This window comes from Phycodurus eques, chromosome 3 (assembly GCF_024500275.1).
Source record: "Phycodurus eques isolate BA_2022a chromosome 3, UOR_Pequ_1.1, whole genome shotgun sequence".
NCBI classification, from domain to species: domain Eukaryota; kingdom Metazoa; phylum Chordata; class Actinopteri; order Syngnathiformes; family Syngnathidae; genus Phycodurus; species Phycodurus eques.
Window position 1 is genome coordinate 6,214,477 of NC_084527.1, and position 21,245 is coordinate 6,235,721.

General features: G+C 40.1%; 1 protein-coding gene across 1 annotated transcript in view; it reads right to left on the reverse strand.

Annotated features, from left to right (window-relative positions):
- LOC133399852 (proprotein convertase subtilisin/kexin type 5-like) overlaps positions 1-21,245 on the reverse strand; it is an 89,945-nt gene that overhangs the window by 29,672 nt on the left and 39,028 nt on the right. The window contains 9 exon segments of the mRNA XM_061671800.1: positions 1,191-1,302; positions 1,304-1,385; positions 3,290-3,392; positions 3,476-3,613; positions 4,470-4,606; positions 5,323-5,511; positions 13,188-13,320; positions 14,828-14,931; positions 19,987-20,087. Coding sequence (XP_061527784.1) covers positions 1,191-1,302; positions 1,304-1,385; positions 3,290-3,392; positions 3,476-3,613; positions 4,470-4,606; positions 5,323-5,511; positions 13,188-13,320; positions 14,828-14,931; positions 19,987-20,087 — 1,099 coding nt within the window.

The window sequence follows — 21,245 nt, forward strand, 5'->3', positions numbered from 1 at the left end:
GAAAGACCTAAAAATGGTCGCACCCGTGATCGAGTAGATGCGATGTCTTATTTTTTGAATAAATACTTTGTGTTGGTTCAGCTCAGTTCAACTGATAAAGATGTACACATTAAAAATATAACAAAGTTTTGATATCTTGGGTTTAGTTCCTCTTTAATAAATTGCTATAAAACACAAAATGCCTGCCCTGGAATGTTATAAAATATTAGCATCCAGCAGCAGTGATTCTAATTGATAGCAAATTTGGCACACAAGTTCACGAATCTGTGAAATGCAAAGGTAACTGGCCACTTTGGTTTGAAGGTACCGTTTGTCAGGGAGTTTGCACATTCTAGGGGTCGTACCTGACCAGACTTCGCCGAAGGAATTCAGCCGATTGCCACTATGCGGAACAAAATGTGAGACATTCTGGGGTCACTCCTCACATGGTAAATTTGATGCTTTTTCTGTATCGAATCAGCACCACACGTGTTTCAATTTCGTCAAGTGAGGCCCCATCCAACAATGCGGGCCAGTAGGATTTCTTTCAGGTTGTTGTCAGCCTGACAAAGAAAATAAAGTCATTTACCGCAACATGAAGCTCGGCGTCTCCAGCATTTCAAAGGGGAAAAGGGGGAAAAGTATCTACAACATCTTTGGCCCGAGGAAATGTTATGATTGAACTTGGATGAGAATGCGGACCCATCTGTTGCCAGGATGCTGGATCGGCAGCAGACCAATAAATAGAGCGAATTATTACATGATCCTTTTTGGTCTCACTGCTCCAATTTTATCGCAGCGAGTCCATGTTGTTTTGGCTCCACATAGGCAACTCTAGCCAGTATATAAACGTCAAGTGCGATATACAATATAAAACCAGTTTATTAGAAACCTGTCAACAAACACGAGGAACCCAAGTCTCTGTGGAATGTAAGTCTTGTTCAGCTGTCAAACTAAATAGCAACTACATGTTAAACCTTTGAAACAGTAACGATGTATAGTGCTGTTATTGGTTACAATACCGTCCGAATATCATATCGATATTGTGACTGTAACTTCTTACAATACTGGCTAGGACATACACAAATGTCATAAAGCTGGTTAAACTTTCATGCGGAACTGGCATTGTGCGGGATGCGAGCCTATGACACGAGCCTCTTAAATTGTGCATGTGTGTTTTGCTTTTTCATTGGTTTCTGGCGTACGGTTACCATGGTCGAGGTAGAAGGTGTCACCGCAGGTGGCCACGCAGGTGTGGGAGCCCTCGTTGAGGTGGAACCCGGGCCTGCAGGTGGTGCACTGGTCGCTGCGGCTGCCCATGCACGGTCTCACACAGCGACGAGCACTTCTTGCAGCGCTTCCTGTCATCGCGGAAGAAGCCGCTGGGGCACTCGGACACGCACATCCTGATAAAAAGGTCACAGGATAAGTAGGATTTTTTACTTGAAATAGTAGCTACCTCACCCTAGATTCCCATGTTCTTGTATTCAAAGACACCTGGAAAGTAGAAAACACTCCACTTGGAGCTTACGAGCTCAAAGTGTTCCAGTCGAGCGTATACAAACAAAAATGACAAACATGGATAGCCTCTAGGGGAGGAAGAAGAATCATCTTGTGATGTATCTTTTATTACAGTAATCCCCAGTATATTCGCAGTTCCATATTCATGAATTCACCTATTCACGTTTCTGTGCAAACTAGTCCCAGCTGTTCGCTGAGAAACTCAACTCCTCGAGTTTTTTTGTGCTCCATCTAAAGCGTCCGAAGATGCCAGAAGAAAGAAAAGTAGTACAATAACAAGGACATATGCTGAAGTGAAGCTTTGTTTGTTAAGAAGGATCTAAATTCAGCCTGGGTTGTTAGTGGAAATTACGGAGCATTTTTATCACATGTGCATGCACAGATCTGATGGACTTTTTCCAAATAAAATCATCTGTAAGCCATTTATCTTTGAAGGTAATGTTGTAAGATGAGTTTGAAACTATATCAAAGTGTTTCGGGATCAAAGTTTGTCGTGTATTTGCATATTAAACTATCAATAATAAAGATTTGGGGGGAAGGGACGTCAGTTACTCACGGTTTTTCGCTATTCGCAGCATGTATACAGTCTCAATAGTACCATAAAGTAAATCACTCTTATCTCTTACAATACAGTATTGGCAGTGTTATGTATCGTACTCTTATCTCACATACAGTATTAACATCAAATGCAGTATATCGTGACACATTGTAGCGTTTTCTTTTACAAGACAGTGTAGATATTGTTACGAATTGTAGTTCTTGTAATGCAGTTTTAAATGATGTATCATTAATATCTCCTACAATACACTATCAATATCATGTGTGTGTGTGCATGCGTGCGTGTGTGCAGCAGCTACAGTATATACTGAGCAGGTGGAGCATCTGCTGGAAAAATTGATGACGCTCAGTCACCCCCTCATTTCCCTTCCCTCTTCAGGACGACATCAAGATCACACAGCAGTCTTCTTTCTACATTTGTAGTGCTCACCGCCAAGAAACACATACCGTGCTGCATGTGTGAAAAGGACAATCCGCTGCTCCATTTGCCATTTAACCCATGAAAACACACGCGCTGACGCCAACAGCCAGTCTAGCGTGTGGGAGGGACAATAATGTCAACCATTTCCTGTTTTTACTCCAGATCAGGGGTGGGCAAACTATGGCCCGCAGGCCACTTCCAACCCAGTCTGTTCTTCAATCCAGCCCCCCAAAAAAATCCACAATGCAATGAAACTGTAATAACAGAGCCGCAATATAGCGAGGGACAATTGTATATCAAATATATTTTCTCCATTAAAATTCATTAAAATGTCATTAATCCATTCTGGCCACCATCATTTTTTTGTTATGTTTGTTTAAGAAAGAAACTTTTAAAGTGTAATTACTGTACATACTGAAATATTCACATGTTGGATGGATATGGTGTGGCCTAGTGAGTGACATCAGGAGATGGCGTCGAGTTTAGTCTGCAAGGGAACATCTGGGCATGAGTTGTGACCAAAATCAGCTCCTTGCGAGTGTTCTCATTTTGTATTCGTGTGTTTGACAGTTTGTCCTGTTCAATAAACGGCTAAAAGTGCATCAGCGACTTCCTTGCCCACATGTGAGGGCATCACACAACCTTAATTGTTTTCATTTTTTCCCCCCATTATCAGGCATTCGCTGTACGATAGCACTACGTAACTGTACACTATTGTGAGTTACTCTGATTCCCATTTCTACAAGGCAAACATTTCTTATGCGATGCAAACACAAGAGATAGAATATTGACGAGAGTAAATATTCAGACCTTGTGTTGTTCTTGAACTTGAGGAAGTAGTGGAGGCAGTTTATACAGTGATGCGGCCCAGGCCCTTCGCAGCCATGCTCATTGCATTCGGAATCACAAGGACCTGCGGAAATGCACAGCATACACATACAGCCAATTACATCTCAGTGCAATGTGATAAAAATCCAAGTGTGAAGGTTTACCTACCATTGTACTCCTCGGTGAACACTTCATCGGTGGGCGCCACAGCATCAGTAGATCTGGTCTCAACAGACATGCTGCGTAGGGACGAGTACGGGTGTACCGAGGTCCCGTACAGCACCAGTGACCACTCCTTTAGCTTGCCTGAGAACACGGCAGCACCATCTTACAACAACACCACCAGGATGCTCTTGGCATGTGTCAGATTGTTAGCTGTCACAATTCACTAGTGATATCACTGTACCATATGGTTCTCTCATAATACAGTATCAATACTGTGACATATTGTTATCACTCACAATAAATTATAATGCATTGCAACATTAAGTCTTACAATACAGTATCAATATCATGACATATAGAATCACTATCGCTTTCAGTATCGATATTGTGACTTATCATAGCGTTACCTCTTTCAACGCAACATCCATGTAATGTATCATATACCCTATCTGTTATAATACAGTATCAATATTGTGGCCTATCGTATTATCTTTGAAAATGCATTAGCGTTATCGTGACACATAATGATTTAGTGATGTATTGTATCATTATCTCTTACAATACAGTATTGACATCATGAGACAAACGTTATACAGTATCGATGTTGTGATGTACCACATCACTATCTTTAATAATACAGTATCACTATCGTGCCATATCATATCTCTTATCACTGTCGATTTCGTGAAATCGCATTATTTTTAAGGATACAGGTTTGATATCGTGATTTGCAAAGGCAGCTATTACAGTAGAGTATCAATAAAGTGAAATATGACAGAGTTAAAAATATGACTCAAAGTAATGGCGATAGTTTAACCCAGGAACAGACATGGTACAAACTAAAGTACTACTTCTGTTCTGACCAATCATAGGAAAGCTTGAAATGGCTAAAGGAATTTGGAACATGTAAGCCAGACACCCCACACGCGGGCGCGCGCACGCATGCACACGCAGACAGAAATTTTCGCTTGTCTCATCTATTGCAGTGTTTCCATACCAGGCACTTTTTGGCTGCGCAGCTGAGAGGGGGAATCATAAATCTCCAGTACCCAGTCACCTGCTGCCTTCTCTCCCCAGCAGTGGGTGGTCATGAACTCCCAGTTTTTAAACCCCTCCATGGAGTGATCAAACAACCTGCATGTCAACACACAAAGGCAGTAAATTACATCAGATGACATAAGGACTCGAGTACTCTGCATCACAGCACATCTCTTCCAACACATTTGTCGTTTATCATGAACACAGCCTTTTTGTTAAGTAGCATTTGTACCTTTTCTTACACAAACTACATTTACTATTACCATGTTTCCTTGATGTATCATTATTGCTATTGTGTCTTTCCCACAAATGACTTTCTTGTTTTATGATTGGTTAAAAATTGCCCCCCTGCTTAGGCGCAATAGTGGCACCTGTTCTTTTCACATGCACATGATGTGAACAGTGTGGGTAGACTGCAGAATCTGGCAAAACTACAATTAAAAGCTTCCTTCAAGAATGAACAGGAATGTATGGGATTTGATTGGAATTTTATTATTTTCTTAATGAAGGGGGGGGGGGGGATTATGGGATGTAATTTAAATGTGAATTGTATTTTCTTTTAACTTATATTTGAAGAAAAAAAATGTTTGGAATTTTATTTAATTCATTTACTAATACAAAAAATCACATTGGGTTTGTACAGAATTATCTTTATATTTTTAATTTGAACTAATAGAAAAACAAATGTAATATTCAATTGTTTTTGTTGTGAATCTAAAAAAAAGAGACAATTGACATTTAATTAATTAAATTTAATTTATAACAAATAATTGTCATGAATTTAATATTTTCCACAACGCATCCTTCTCTACCTGTTAGCCAGCAGCTGAGACTTGGTCCCCGATGGTGAGGTCAGATTGATGGACAGATCTCCCCGGCGAGGGTGCGTGATGGTGATGCGTACCACTACATGCTCCAGGTAGATCACATGATGGTTGGGGTTGTCTGTGCAGCCCGTCGCCTTGTACACCGAACGCACCACATGCTCTGGGCGGATTGTCCTGGAGGACAAGGATCATGAGCTTGTCAGATTGGACTGATATAAAAGTAAAATAAATGTGGTACAGATTTTAGACATGGAAATGCCATAATGCATGATGTCAGTGCACCTCTTCGAACTCATTCCAGTCAGTAAAGGATTACCGTCATTTCTCGTGTATAATGCGTACTTTTTCCCCAAAAAAATTGTCAAAAGTCAATAGTGCGCATTATACATCGGTAAAGGGAAAATGGAAAAAGACGTTCCCATTTTATAAATGTATGCCGCCATCTAGAGGTTATGAAGAAGGTGTACACTTCCATTACAATATGCCACCGCCCCCTTGAGGTTATAATTCTTTAAAAAAACTAACAAACTACAGATAATACTTCATGTTTTGATCATACGGGTAGAAGCAAAATCATGCATTGTAAAATATGCATTATACATAGGTTGAACTGTTTTCCAGAATTTTTAGGTCAACTTTGGGGGTGCGTATTATACATGGGTGCGCATTATACACGAGAAATTGCGGTACATCTGCTTGTTGCACGTTTTGATTCAAAGCAGCAAAACAGAATAATTTTGTCCAGCATTACAAGTGGGGCCTTGACTTGAATCTTCTGTGACTTGTTGTGAATTAACATGTATGATTTGGTGACAGTTTACTTTTCCTCAACTTTAATTTTTTTTTACTTTTTTTAAATACTTAACTGAAAAAAAAAATTATATGGAAGTTCTTTCATTTTTAAGGAATACAATCATGGGATTTAGTAATTATTAATTAGTTTTTAATTAGTAATTTAAACAAAATTTGTGATGAGAAACCTGCAAAAAAAATATATGGATTTGCTTGCAACGTGATTTATTTTGAATTTTAAGTAAAACCTTTTTATTTTTATGGGCGTTTTGGGAAGATTTGAGGTAAGAACAGCTACGGATACAGCGCTACACAACTCAAGTGACAAAAACGAAGCAATTGAGATGTCACCAATGCACTTTCAACGGTTTATTGAACGGAGAGTCACACACAAATGAGAGAACACTCTCAAGGAACTGCTGGAGGACATCAACTCACGCCCACACACTACCACTGGAGAAAAAAAATAAAAAATAAATTAAAAAGATCAGCCAACCCAGCTCCTGATGCTACTAGTTTATTCCTCTAAATACGCTTTTATTATATTTTATTGAGTGCTATTTGTCTTCATTAAAGACATAGCCAAATAATGGAGGTGGGTTTTGGGGAGCTGGAATGGACTTATGGCTTTTCAATTCATTTCAATGGGGAAAATTTGATTTATTTGACACATTTTTTCAAATAATTTTGTATTTTTTTATATTTTCATATTTTTTTAAATATATTTTTGTAAAATATTTTAGTATTTTTATTTGTTTTGTATTTTAAGAAAGCGTGCTTTTATCTTACGATTTTAGTGTGAGATTGTTAGCAGGACATGACCGAAATGATTGGTCATGTGTCATGTCGCTGTTCCGTCGCACGTCAAACAAATTCATCAGCTTCAGAGGCAAAGCCGATAGAGAAGAGGCTGCGAAGCCAGAGTCTGTTTGGCGATCGTCCACGCGCTCATGGAAGGCTGTGATAATCAAGACCATCTTGTCGGCGCTGAAGTAACAGCTGAGCCAATTTAGCATATCTTCACAGAAAATCCGCTGAGTTACACTTGCTGGAAAACACTTGGTGTGTGTCAAGATGGCTGGAAAAAACACTAACTTATGCTCTTATGTGCTTTACTGCAAACCATTTTTCCTCGCCTCCTTGAAAGCTGCCGGCTCTTTTTAGGGACCTAGAGCCAACGCATATGTTTATCATTGAGGGGAAAATTGCTCGGGGCAATTCCAAGCTGCAGATTTAGAGTAAAAGATCGAGCGTTCCTTTTGCGTCGGAATCATTAGGAAAAAAAAAAGGGTGAAACCTGTTCTGTTTTGCTTGTCACATACATTACGTATTACGTTACAATACCAGATGTTCATACGAAACAAAGTTGCGCTTAATGACTTTTACACGTGTACTAGTAGTCCTCGTGAGCCAGAATCTCAGCCTTCAGATTGGCCCGCAAGACTTGATTTCCAACGTGAATTCCTGCATCCTTCAACGCTTCTGTCACAAGAGGACTTGCTCGGTACACACGGAAGCCCAACACTATTTGTTATCATTTGAATAATTAAAACTTCTATATGTGGTTCAAATTTGGAAGCACTCGGACAAAATCATTAGGACAAGTCCGTCTTTGAAGAACCCAAGGATATTATCCTAAAATGGCGGACTTCAAGTATCTTTATGGGCATTGATTCTTGAGACTTTTTTGTGATTCTACACGACATGACTACCATTTTTCTTGTTACAGAGGAACCTCAATAAAACGGACCCCGATATAACGGATATCGAATAAAATGGACCGTCGGGACTGAACAATGTGCCCAAAAATAGTTTCCATTTGTCACTTAAATTGCCGTTGAAAGTCTGTTAAGTTCCAGAATTGACCGCTGTTGTTTAGTGACGCAATGAAGACAGAGAATGGGACTGACGTATTTCCAGGTTACAGATATACAATCAATCAATCAATCAATCAAATTCCAAAAGACGTGCCTCCTCTGCATGTGGGGAATTGATGTGGCGACCATGTCATGATGGCTATATCTCTTGTCTATTGTACATAGACTTGCAGCGCAGAGAGAGAGAGTGAGATGGAGGCAGCGTTAACTCTGGGGAATACAAACACAAGTCTCTGGAGTCAGGAACATACTACTTTTGGTACAGTAACAGATTTTTTTGTGGAGCCACTTGACTTTGGCAACGGACTGGGGACTAGGAAGCACACAAATTCCTCGCGGCTCTTGAAAGCGACTTGCCTATGATGAGTACTGTACGTCGACAATGTCACCATGACCAAGCACACTGGTGTGGTAAGTTTTGATAAAATGTGTAAATTTCACATTTCATTTTCAAGCTATTTTTTTTTTTTTTATTACGTATTATTTACAATAACCTTGTACTGTACTGGGCATTTTAGGCCATGAATAAAAACCTACTAAATTATTTTGTACTGTATAGTCATATGGGCGCATACGGCCTATTTATAAAAAATAAAAAAAAACAAGGGAAGAAAAAAAAATAAATAAATAAAAAAACTTCAATGTAACGGACATATATTAGATAACCCCTCATCCCTATTAGTCCGTTCTGCCAAGGGTCCACTGTAGTGTGAATCTGGCTTTGGGAGTTGAATTTTCTGAAAAGCCAGAAACTGCGAGTCATCAAAATGTGCTGCCATGCTCACACACATGCGATGATGAAAACTCAAATGTTGCTCAATTTAGTATGACGCGCATCAGTCTAGTATGCATGATTCAAATTTGGTAGCAATCGGGCAAAACCTCTCAGAGTCTTTGGTTTTTGAAGGATCCCTGGAAATGTCCAGAATGTCCATAAAATGGCCACTTCAAACCAAAATGGCAGAGTGCTTGTGAATATTCTCATTCATCCATGTCATTTCATTCTCGGGCATTGAATCGTTCAAAACGGGACTTTTGTTTGTGTTAGAAGACGTTCCGCCTCTCATCCGAGCTGGTTTCATCAGTTCATGCAACAATGCTTACTTAGGACGCACTAGCCGGCTAGTGCATCTAACTAAGCATTTTTGCATGAAGTCCAGTTGCGATCGATTCAATGCCCTCAGAACAAAATGGCAGACTTCCTGTAACTTTTTCAGGCATGCGTTCTTGAGACTATTTTGTGGCCTCCAAAATTTCATGTTGATAAGTGAAACTGGCTTCGGGGGCAGAATTATTTTTACTGTCAGTGTCATTTAAATCAGCATATAACATGAGAGACTAGTTCAGCAAGCATCAAAGATTCAACGTTTTACTTTTTCTTTGGCTTTTTGCAACACCTATTGCAAAAGGAGTGGCCTCAAGTTATGGGGCCAGAGCGCTGGCCTCAGTGACATCATTTTTCTGTCCTATGATTGGTTCGTGAAAAAAATTGTTACAACCGATTTGGACTAGCAAAATATCTGTCGTGATCGGCACAGAATACATTTAATAATCACCATCTCGATTAAGTATCCATCCATCCATCCATTTTCTGAGCCGCTTCTCCTCACTAGGGTCGCGGGCATGCTGGAGCCTATCCCAGCTATCATCGGGCAGGAGGCGGGGTACACCCTGAACTGGTTGCCAGCCAATCGCAGGGCACACATAAACAAACAACCATTTTTCACTCACATTCACACCTACGGGCAATTTAGAGTTGTCAATTAACCAAGCATGCATGTTTTTGGGATTTGGGAGGAAACCGGAGTGCCCGGAGAAAACCCACGCAGGAACGGGGAGAACATGCAAACAACACACAGGCGGGGCCGGGGATTGAACCCTGGTCCTCAGAACTGTGAGGCAGACGCTCTAACCAGTCGACCACCGTGCCGCCCTCTAGTAAGTATGATGTATTTTATTTAAACTAGAACTATATTTGTTCTGAACTGCTCCAGATGTATGTGGCACAGTTGTGTGTTGTTAAACAGTATTGTGTTTTAGTATAGTACTGGTATTAATTGTTTCTATAATTGTGACGAGATAGTGATGGTATTAAGAGATGGATTAAGTCAGGTAAGTCCCTACTGAATGTCCAGATACCAAATGCACGGCCTGCCACGAAACAAATGTGATTTAAAGCATTGCCTGTACAGTTAATAAAGCTTTTATGATGGTGAGAGCAGGTTGGAATGCTTCCAGAGGAGGGAATAAACATAGAAGTAATTAACGAAGCAGCAAGAGGGGAGCAGATTAAAAAAAGAAATGTGTTGATGCAAGTAAAGTGTGTGGAAAACAATGAGGGTTGCATAAGCGGCGGCTGGGCAGGGGAGTCTCGCACTGATAACGCAATGCTGCTGGCTGGCCTGGCCGTGACACAACACAGACAACAGAACCCCCGGTGGACGCACAGCTGATTACCGGCAGCCTGACTGGACACACGTGCACACACGGATACACGCGCAGTATTTCAGCTAATTTTGCTGGTGCAACAGCAGACAGACGTTAGCAAATACAGTCCAAGAGGCCAGCCAAAGGGTGTGTGGGAACACAGCTTTGGCAACTTATAACACACACCCGTGCATACATATTTTGGGAATATTAAGCATGTTACTGTTATATGACAATTCATGTCAAGTTAAAGTTAAGTTTACAACAAAATGGACTAATATCGAAAAATAGCAAGAAATCAAGCAGATGGAGCAGAGCAACTAGTCACAAACAACACTGGGATGACTGTTATTAAACATCACATCACACATTTTTTTTATTTTTGCCCATTAATTTTTTTTATTATATTAGATATTGTTGTATATTTCTCATATTATGGATTTAACATTAATTATAATATTTTTTTCTATTATTTACTAATATTTGTGTATTTTATGCCCATGTTTTAAACAAAAGCATAATCTGTAAAAGAATAATAATAATACCATAATATCTTGAATTAGTATTTAGAATTTATCAGGAAAATTAAAACTTTTCCCCCTACAAAATACTTCATACACGTAAAGATTACAATACAATACAAATATGAATTTGTCGAAATAATATTAAACAATATGCTACTGTTATATGACAATACAGCACTGTGGAACGACCCCGTCTGTGTGTGCTTTTTTTCCTAAAATATTTATTTTCAGTGAATATTTTTGCATTTTTGTCTAATATTTCTGTACTTTTTTGCATTATTTTTTTATATTTTTAATCGAATATATTCCATTTTTGTCATATTCTATACTATTGCTGTGTCACTCCTATTGGGATTTTTATTATAATAACACAGTTTGTTTTTAACGTAACTTTTTTTCTCAGTCTTTTTTTTATTTATATGGCATTAAGGGTTACACAGGGTAGTTGTGATTGACTGGCGCTATGATTATGAGGGGGGCCTTGAAAAAATGTCTCCCCTGTATGGACTCCATGGAGCGCTGCCTTAAACAACTGGAGTGGCAACACACACAACCGTTCCATTCAACAAGAGTGTGAAACACTACAACAAAGTACAACTGTATAATCCTCATATAGGATGATTAGTGCACCAGAGCAGAACAAACCGGATGATGATGATGATAATGATGATAATGAGGATGGTGCTCCCCAGCAGGCCCCTCACAATCAAGCTTGGCCCGAGTAGAGCCTCGCACAAAACTTTGCTCAGGCTTCCAGCTGCATCAAGGATAACAAGCTTCGTAGCCCTGGCTTGCACTCTGTGTGTGTGTGTGTGTGTGTGTGTGTGTGTGTGTGCGCGCACGTGTCTGTTGAGTAAATGTCTTATGTGAGAACCACCCTGCCAGAACTAATGCTTGGCCCCTATCAATGTACAAGCTTGCACAACCGCATTCTCAAACACATGGCGGCCGGTGCATAAACAGCGAGAAGGAAAAAAAAGAGCTCAAATTACAGTGGAAGCAACATTTAACAATGTTAGCTTCCATGCAAGTGTTAAAAACAAGTTAACCAAGTTTCAAAGCCGTTTTTTTTTTTTTTTTTGGTACAAAGGCGCACCGATTTCCCAAAATACAAGGAATGAAAAGGACTCGTCCGTTTTAAATGTACGGTGGTACTTTGACTCACAAGTACTTTTCAGTATTCTCGTTCAGTGGTCGCACATCGTATCTTCATTTTATTTTTTCCTCCTCTCCAGTCGAATGCAAGAGACACAGGAGCTTTTGCGGGGTCGCCATTTTGATTAAATGCGCATGCGTGGAGAGCGGGGATGTATGGACCAATGTGCATGTGTGGAACCAGTACTGACGTGAACCCTGAAATGGAGTATGAATTGAACCGCGCGCGCACCTTCGTTCCGCGGACGCTGCAATGTGCAAAACATGAATTTGTTATAAATAGACCAATTCTCTTTTTCCAGGTCCGATACCGATACCAATTATTAATAGTCAAGGAGGTTGATAACCGATATTCTGAGTCGATATTCATTTGCCGGAAACATTTTGAATGATACAACTCTTCATTTTATTTAAATGACTTTAAGCCTATATCTATTAACGAGCTTATCACATTTACAACATGTTAGTTTTTTTTATTTATTTCTTTATTTTTTTTAATCTTAGACAATAAAGATCTTTGTTTCACAATTCTTACAAAAAAAAGTGCAGGGAGCTCCCAAGATCAGCAGGATGTCTTATAAAGTTAAATGAAAACTTATATAAATAAATAGCTCCCTACAGTTTTAGTAAATAAATATTTCCAAAATTTCAATATAACTGAAATGTTAATCTTAGACTTTTTTATTATTATTATTTTTTTTTTTTTAAGTTCAAACAAAAACAAAATACGCAGGGAGTTCCCAAGGTCTGCAGCATCTCTTATAAATACATAGTTCCCTGAAGTTTAACCAGTTTCAAAATTCATCTCTTATCGGCCGTTCGGTAAAAAAATTAAAATAAATAAAACATAAAAAAGGCAGATGCTGATATGCGTCAAAATGCCAAATATTGGCACCGATAATCGGCCCGGCTGATAATCTATCTATTCCTAGAATTTGTCTTTATGCATACTACTTCTCTTAACTGCCCTTGTTGAGGCACTAGGATGGAATAAGTGCAGCAAAAAATTTAAAGAAAAGCGAATCCATTCCTGCCCTCCCAAATGGCCGCCTTTTGGCCATCTTTGACCATGTACCTGATCTGCCGGTCGGCGCTCTCCACACACACGTGCTGAGGTGGAACGTGCTGCAAGGGGAGCTGCTTCCATCGCTCCGCCTCCTTCACCATGGCCTCAGCATCCATCAGGCCAAAACCGTACAGGTGGCTGACTGTAGACAAGACACAGACACACATGAACACACACGCAAACAAAATTACACCATTGCGGGTTATTCAAGTTGGATTTAATAGGGACCTATTATTACCCATTATATATATTACTTTTCATTGTTTGTATATAAATAGTTCTCTCTCTGGAGTGCCCACCACCCACCAATGAAGTGTGAAATCGCACAACTAAGCACAGGTAGTCCCCAGCATGTTTGCGGCTCCCTATTCACAAATTTGCCTATTTTTTTTCTACGAAACCTATCCCCAGCTATTTGCTAAAGAACTCGCCTATTCAATGTGTGCTCTTTCTGAAATGCCCGAAGATGCCAAGAGATGCTGCCAAAGGCCTAATAGGCAAGTTGTACTTTGGTGTCAAGGAAATATGCTGAAGTGATACATCTGGAGTGGGTTTGTATGATTTGAAGATTTGTATGTCTGGGAGGAGCTACATTTAGCCTGGGTTGTTAGTGGAAGTATATGCGCACTTCTTGTGGAATATTCAGAAATCAAATGTGTAAAACATTTATTTTTAAGGGTATTGTTGTAAAATGAGTTTGAAATGTTAAAGTGTTTTGACAGTATAGATTGTGATATAATTATGGTTTCAACTATGAATATGGGAAATTATAAACATTTGGTGCATCAATTACTCACAGTTTTTCTCTACTTGTGGCAGGGCTTGGTCTCTATCCCCTACGAATATTGAGCCACCTATCATTGGGGGTGATTTACATAATAAATGACCACACAACTTTCTCCCCAAATTACATGATCAGCTAGGGTGGGCACAGTTCCAGAGCCAGTGGTCAATTACAGCTGAAACGATTACTCGAGTAACTTCAATAATTCAATGACGGGTTGAAAAGGGTTGACAAAAAAAGGTTGAAGCAAAATGTTTGTCTTGGGGCTTCATTTAATTCCTATCCCTTGCGATATATGGCCGACCTGCTTATCTAAGGGATCCCTTTTCCACATGGACTGTTATTGCAGATTCATACCACTCCATTCAGAAATAAGTAGGCGCGATGGCAGAGAGCCAAGAAAACATCTTTCTACTTACTACTATCACCATTTTATACTTTAAGGAGACCATTTAGTACTTTAAGGAGACCACTGTTATACGAGAGATACAGTATTGTAAAGACTGTTGAGTATAATACAATAGGGTCAACACCTAAAGCACAGCAACTCACTAAGCTAGTGTTACAGTTTGTGTTTAATTTTCAAATTTTTTAATAATTTTTTTGCCTAACCTCAAATGACGAATCTGATTGATTGACGGGACCAGCTGTTGTTTACATTGTCCTTATGGTATTCACTCGGCACGATCAGAAACCTGGCTGACCAGATACTAAACCAGTCTATGCTTTGGCCAGTTGAAAAGCGTCAAAAACCAGTTGAGTTACGGCGTTACTGCTCCACATTTAGGAGACCAACATTATCCGAGTGGATATTAAGGGCCGCTGCAGCAAAGCGGACACTGTGGTGTATATGCTGTGTACACACCGTTATAACCAGCGGCGTTGGTCTTCCAGTCGGGGGCGCTGAGGTGCCCGGCTCGGGACGTCTTCACAATGATGTGCTGGACGTCTCTCCAAGTTAGAAGAGGACTAGAAGAGAGTATGAGGACACACAGACACATGAGTTCATTTGGAAACATAACAAGGACGCAATCAACTTTGTGGATGACAGCATGTCGGATTTGATATCGTTGTTAAAGACACTATCTCCATATGAAACGATGTAAATGTATTTTATCTGAGACCGTTTAGAGGCTTGGCTGTTGCTGTTTAAACCCCATCATAAATTCAGCTTTACAGATGGCACGTTTGTCCACAGGAGGTGGTGCGTGTCTGCTATTTAAAGAAATACAGTAACGTACAGAAAAACAAATATTTTCAGGGTCAATATCAAAATGTTTAGCAGCTTTCGCTCTGGCATGCTCTCTCTTGAATCTCCAGGTTAAATTCAGCTTTACAGGTGCCACGTTTACACCCCAGAAGAACAAGCCTCACAGTGCACTAGAAGGAAAGGTGGTTGATAAAAGAGAGAGAAAGAGGATGAAATGAAAACTTTGCCACCACAAAATGGAGGGGAAATTACAGGAAGACTTGGCTGGAGCTTGTTGAGGCTCATTCAGCCGTCCCTCCCCCACCCGCCCGCCAGCCTCTCTGATCTCACGTGAGATCCATTACAGGACAGGCAACCATGTGTCACAACTCCTTTCATGTCCCCAACGCTACATTAAATAGGGGGGAGAACCGGGAAGTGGGTCAATGCATTTCCTGGGATTCCCTTCCATCTCCGTATGTCAGCCAGATGCTTCCACGCCATCCGAGAACGCCGGCTTCACTTGCCCTGAATGCAATTCTCAGCCAACCATTGTGTTTCATGAGGATAAAATGCTATTGCGTGACAGTCGACACAAAAGGGCTGACACCTGAGGACAATGGGCTTCATAATACGGCACTTGGACAGGATTACAAAGTCAACATTTTCACAGGGCGGAGAAAAATTGGCCGTTGTAATAGATGGAATTAGACAATTCACATCAAGCCAGTCTCTTGTTGACAAAACGCCCTGGCTAAATTTATATCAAGCCAATTGGAATGGTAACGATAAAACAGGAAGTAGACACATGGAGAAAAAAAAAAGCAGTAATAGCACGAAACATCATAAGTGCTCAGCCATCCATACGACGATTACTGATCAATCAACTAGCATGACAACACAGCACTGAATTACTGACAATTACTGATAATTATTTAATGAAAATAAAGCATTGCTTTGTTTTTGTGCTCCAACAAAACTGTTAAAAACACACACGTGAAAATGGCCAGGACAAGATTGATTGGTACCCTAAACCTGGTATTCTGTTGCACAACATTTTGAGGCTATCACCGCAATCAAAGGATTTCTGTAGCACAACAAGAATGCTTGTTATTTCAGTAAGCTATATGGGAGTTACTATTTGATGCTTATGACCGTTCTGATTCTAAAATGTGTACAACATTTAAGGCATTATCTTAAAAATTCAAGCTGAACAACATTTATTTAATTGCTATAAAGTGGGCACATTATATAAAGGTCACAATTTAACAGCCTGTATACAACTCTTGTCAGCTGCCTAATGCTGAAAATGTGTCTCTAAAAGCTGATTAACATATGCTAGCCTCCAAACAGAGTTTCTCTGCCCATGTGTTAGCAGCTCGGATGGATGACAATCCGCCATTTTCAAACAACGGTCCATGTCAAACACTAAGGAGAGGTGCGGTGTTAGATTACATTAGCATTAACAGCATTAGCTTCAGATAAACAGCACAAAATTGTTGTTGGTGGTGGGAAGGTTTCTGTGTTTGGCAATGCATCAGCTGCATGCACCACATACAGCAGATCCAGACAGCAATTGAGGTGTAATGTAAGAGCTGTATTCATCAGTGAAATCGCAATCCTTGCTTTTACTCTGTTTTGGGGGCTGGTGTATACTTCCCAGTTCACACTTTTAAACTCAGAGCTAAACAAGTAGCTCCACCCCTCATAATCATGAAACAGAACCTGTACTTGTTGTTGGTCCAGAGTGGAAGGGTTCGGGGTCAGTAGTGGCTCTTTTGCATGAGAGAGGACCACTTCAGAGAGGCTAGAGAAAAGGTTGTAAAATGGGCCGTAAGTCTTCATCTCTGTGGTATTTTGACGTGTGAATGTTGCAAACAAGTGTCTCAAACGCCGCCGCTCAGGTGGGTATGCACTTTCAGCCGTTTATTGAAGGAGACAGTCAAACAGCCAAATACAAGACGGTTACAGGAACAATCATAAGGAGTTGCCGTGGCCACAACTCATGCAACCCAACTCCAGCTCCTGACATCACTCACTCGACCCCGTCCCTTAAAGGCACACATCTAACACACAGATTATTACAGTAAGGTACAGTAATTTCACTTTTTAAAATCAGTGTATAACATTTTGGAGAGGCAATTAATGGCAAGTCAAATCATTTCAGTAGCAACTAAATTTTTTTTGGGGGGGTGGGGGCAAACTACCCTGAGAACGCCCAAACTCAGGAAATTTGATTTGATATGAATTAAGTAACAAGCTTGGTCATTGAATGGTTTTAAATTGTGAGAAAAATACATTTGTCTCATTTCAGGCGTTGCACTGTGTATACTTTTCATATATTTGTTTTTAAAAATTATAAGTAACAAACCAACGAATAGAAATATGTCCCGTGAAGGCCAAATGGATTTGAGCGCAAAAGATCAATATTAATGGGATGGTGGGGGCAGAGTAGCTGGCACTGAGTAATCGTGGCCCCATAAATGTTTTATGGTCATTAATTAAGAGTGGAATGGCATCGTTATCTAGGTCACAACAGCCTTCTTCTCATAAACAACCCGATACTAATTAACGGAGCAAGCGCAACGACTGGCACAAAACCACTGGCGGCTGCAGCAACAGCAAATCTGAAGGTTTTAATGCAGCTTCCTTGGAGCTACGGCGACGGGTAATTAAGCTTGAAAAAATATATTGCACTAAACACATGTTGCCAAATATTCTGATATTCCAGTGATGCAGATTAGTGATCAAACAAATAATGTGTTCCTTCCAGGGTAAAACTGTTGTCGTCAGCACACCTTTATTGATGGTACAGGTTTTACAGCGTATCGCAGGTGTGAGCAAGTATTAGCCTGCGGGCCACACATTAGCATTAGTTTATTTTGTCCTAAAATTGATTAAATGTTATCATTTTTATTTGATTTTGAATTAATTTATATCATCAAAGAATAAAATCAGTAGGTTAATACAATTAACAGTTTAAACCTATACTAAATATTTAATTATAATTAATTAAAAATAAAACAATTCTTAATAAATCATTTTAAATAAAATACAAAAAAACAAGTACAATAAACCATTTATTTTTTATTGTCTCAAATAATTCCCTAAATAATTATTAATGAATGATCAGTGACCTTAGGATTTAAAAAATAGAATGAATTATTTTTTCATTTTTAAAATAAACTATTAAATATGATGACTTATTTTTAATCTTGCCGGTGCTATTTGCCCAATTTTACCAAAAACTAAAATTCCGTATTATAATGCAGTCCCTTACTTTGTGTAACTTTCTATGCATTTCTTTTTCGACTTCCGTTTTCTTCATTATAGTCACCTTTTTGAATTCTAGATGTTATGAAAAAGAGTCAATACGGACAAATCTCCTGAAAGCTCAAGTTCAAGTTCGCTAACTTTGCATAACATCCTGTGTGTCGCTTTCTTGGTTCTTCCCCCCCATTTTGTTTCTTTGTAGAAATCTTCCTCACCATCTAATTTTTCTTCTCCTCTTACCAACCGCTCCTGACGTTAGTTCAACTAAGGTCTCATCAGGAACAAGATATGCATGCATTTTTCCGAAACAACATAAATTACGCATTGTCTGTCATCAACTGCAGAAGTTCCATTGTGCCACTGTTGCGTTGAGGAAAACCAGCATGACATTTTTGATTTAAGTGTCTACAATTAGCGTCCGAAAACCCAGTTTTGTGAGGTCACGGTGATCCTTGTGATTAGCTCATCTCCATGCGCATCCTCGAAGCCTTCCCATTTCACCGGAATTTTGAAAAGCTCTTTCACACAGAGAGAACAGATGCCACACAACTAGCCAGTTCACTGTGTTGGCAGTGGTTTATCAGATACCAGTTGATACCATCAGAATTTGTTGAAAGTGTTTGATGTTTCCTTGTCTGCATGTGCATGCAAGTTTATCTATGTGGATTTGACGGAAAGAAGAAGACGAGAAGACAACGGGAGGAAGCCGAAAGGCAGGCGAGCACAGAGTCAGTGTGTAAATAATCTTGTTGAGGAAACAGGCTTACTTGCCCGGCCATGCCAGGAAAAGCCGGAATATTTTCTACCGCTGGGGATTAAAAGCGGATTATCCGGGTTAAACGAAATGACCTCGGCTAACTGAGCAGCTAGGCACGTGACGACAGGCGAAAGTCGCTTTGGTTCTCTACGCTCGGCTTTCTTAATACATAATTAGCAATGGGAGAGGTGCCAGCTTGGACTACATAAGGTATTTTCAAAGTAGCATCTCGTAGACCTGTGAAAAACACATCCACATTATACACATAAATCAGAACGAGAATGAGTCTCCTGAATTCTTCACGGTAAGGAGACAGTTTTATCAAAGGATCGCTGTAGCATAGCGGACGGAGACGATGGAGTGCAATACCGCTAAGGCACAGCAACAGGGGAGGATAACATTACTTTACGCTAACAAACAACAACAATGGAGAATGAGAGTTTCTTGTATTTACTTGACATATTGGGTGTTTATCATGGTACGGATACATTTTAGGAGGAGATGGACTGCAGAGACTAAAGTAGAGACTATGGGGTCTAATATGCAGCCCTGTCCATAACCTCCACTTTGTGACAACAATCCATTTACTTGGTACCCTCAGTCCAATTGTGGACAGGTCATAGCCCACCCCTTCCAAGCGTGAAGCAAGTGTGAACACTCATGCTAGCCAAACGCCTTGGACTTCAGGTGTCAAGTGACTTCAAGCATGGTTCGAGCGGCTTGTTCCATTTGGAGGTATGCAGTTCTAAATCACTGCAAGACTTCCCAGCACGTGATCTCTCTCCCGCAGTTAAGTGGATCTTACTTTGCTTCCAGAGCCAGAGCGATGATGGCGGCGGCCATGGGAGCCGAGGCCGACGTCCCCGTGTGACTGTCCGTGCAGCGGTGCCTCAGGTCTGTTGTGATCTGTATTGTGAGGGAGAACCAATGGTGACTCACATAATCCCTCAGATTCCTGCTTTCATACACTGACTCTCTACACCATTAGCATACGGACCAAGCCTTGCTGTATTTTGTCAACCCCCAAAAATGTTGAGAATTGCTTATATTGATAGGCAAATTAAACGGTTTAAACTGCAAATATACCCCAAACTATGTTCCTAAAACAGTTTTATTTCATTTCAAACTCATCTTACAACATCAATGTGCTGCCATGTCAATCTAATCTGCCCAGGAACGTTTAGAATCAGTAGTGCTGGCCGATTTAACCTAAACTATATTAACAATGGGACTGTTTTTGAACCAATTAGATTTAAAATTCACCTCATGTTGCAAACAATAATGGTCATTCTGGCAAGAAGTGGATTAAGCCACTTAAATCCCCATTGAACGCCCAGGTACGAAATGCACAGTCCGCCATCGAGTTTGTGGTATATTTAGGGTTTAAACAATTAATATAGACAATTCTTTTAAGGTGGGCGGGTCTATTAGCAGCAAGTTTTTGCAATTCACTGCATATCTTGGTCCCTACCCCGCACCAATAGCGAAGGTTCACTGTAGTTGGATCATGGCATGCTTTGGCCAAATCATATGGAGTACTAGAGTGTGGCAGTCTGCGAGCCAAGAGAAAGTTTGGCTAGCTCCTCGTCTGAGCCCTCATCAAAGGACCTTTGCTGGACTGAAAACTTGGAGAGCTTATCCCAACAGAAACACACAAGCACTAAAAATGTGCTGCAACGCATTCTGTGCTGCAGCACGTTTTTAGTGCTAGATAAGAGTGACACGCAAAAATGCTTCATTTGTACAAAGCAACCGGGTTACTGTGTGTGTCCGCTGGTAGCATCAGTGCGATGAATGTAGCAGGACTGTGCCAGACAAGGTAGCTAACATTGGCTAACTGGCACTTTTCATCCCAGTGGACAGCGGTTCTGATGCAGTGGAAGTGGGTCAAGCCAAGTGTCTCGTGTGGTACAAAATAGCTTTCGGTTCAAAACATTAAGCTCTAATTCAGGGAGTTTCTACATGCGGTCCTTTTGAAAGAAAATGAATTCAATCTACTTTAAGGTCTATCAATGTGAGCCTAAGAATTTTGTTCATTTGAAAACAGGATTCATTTATTTCAGG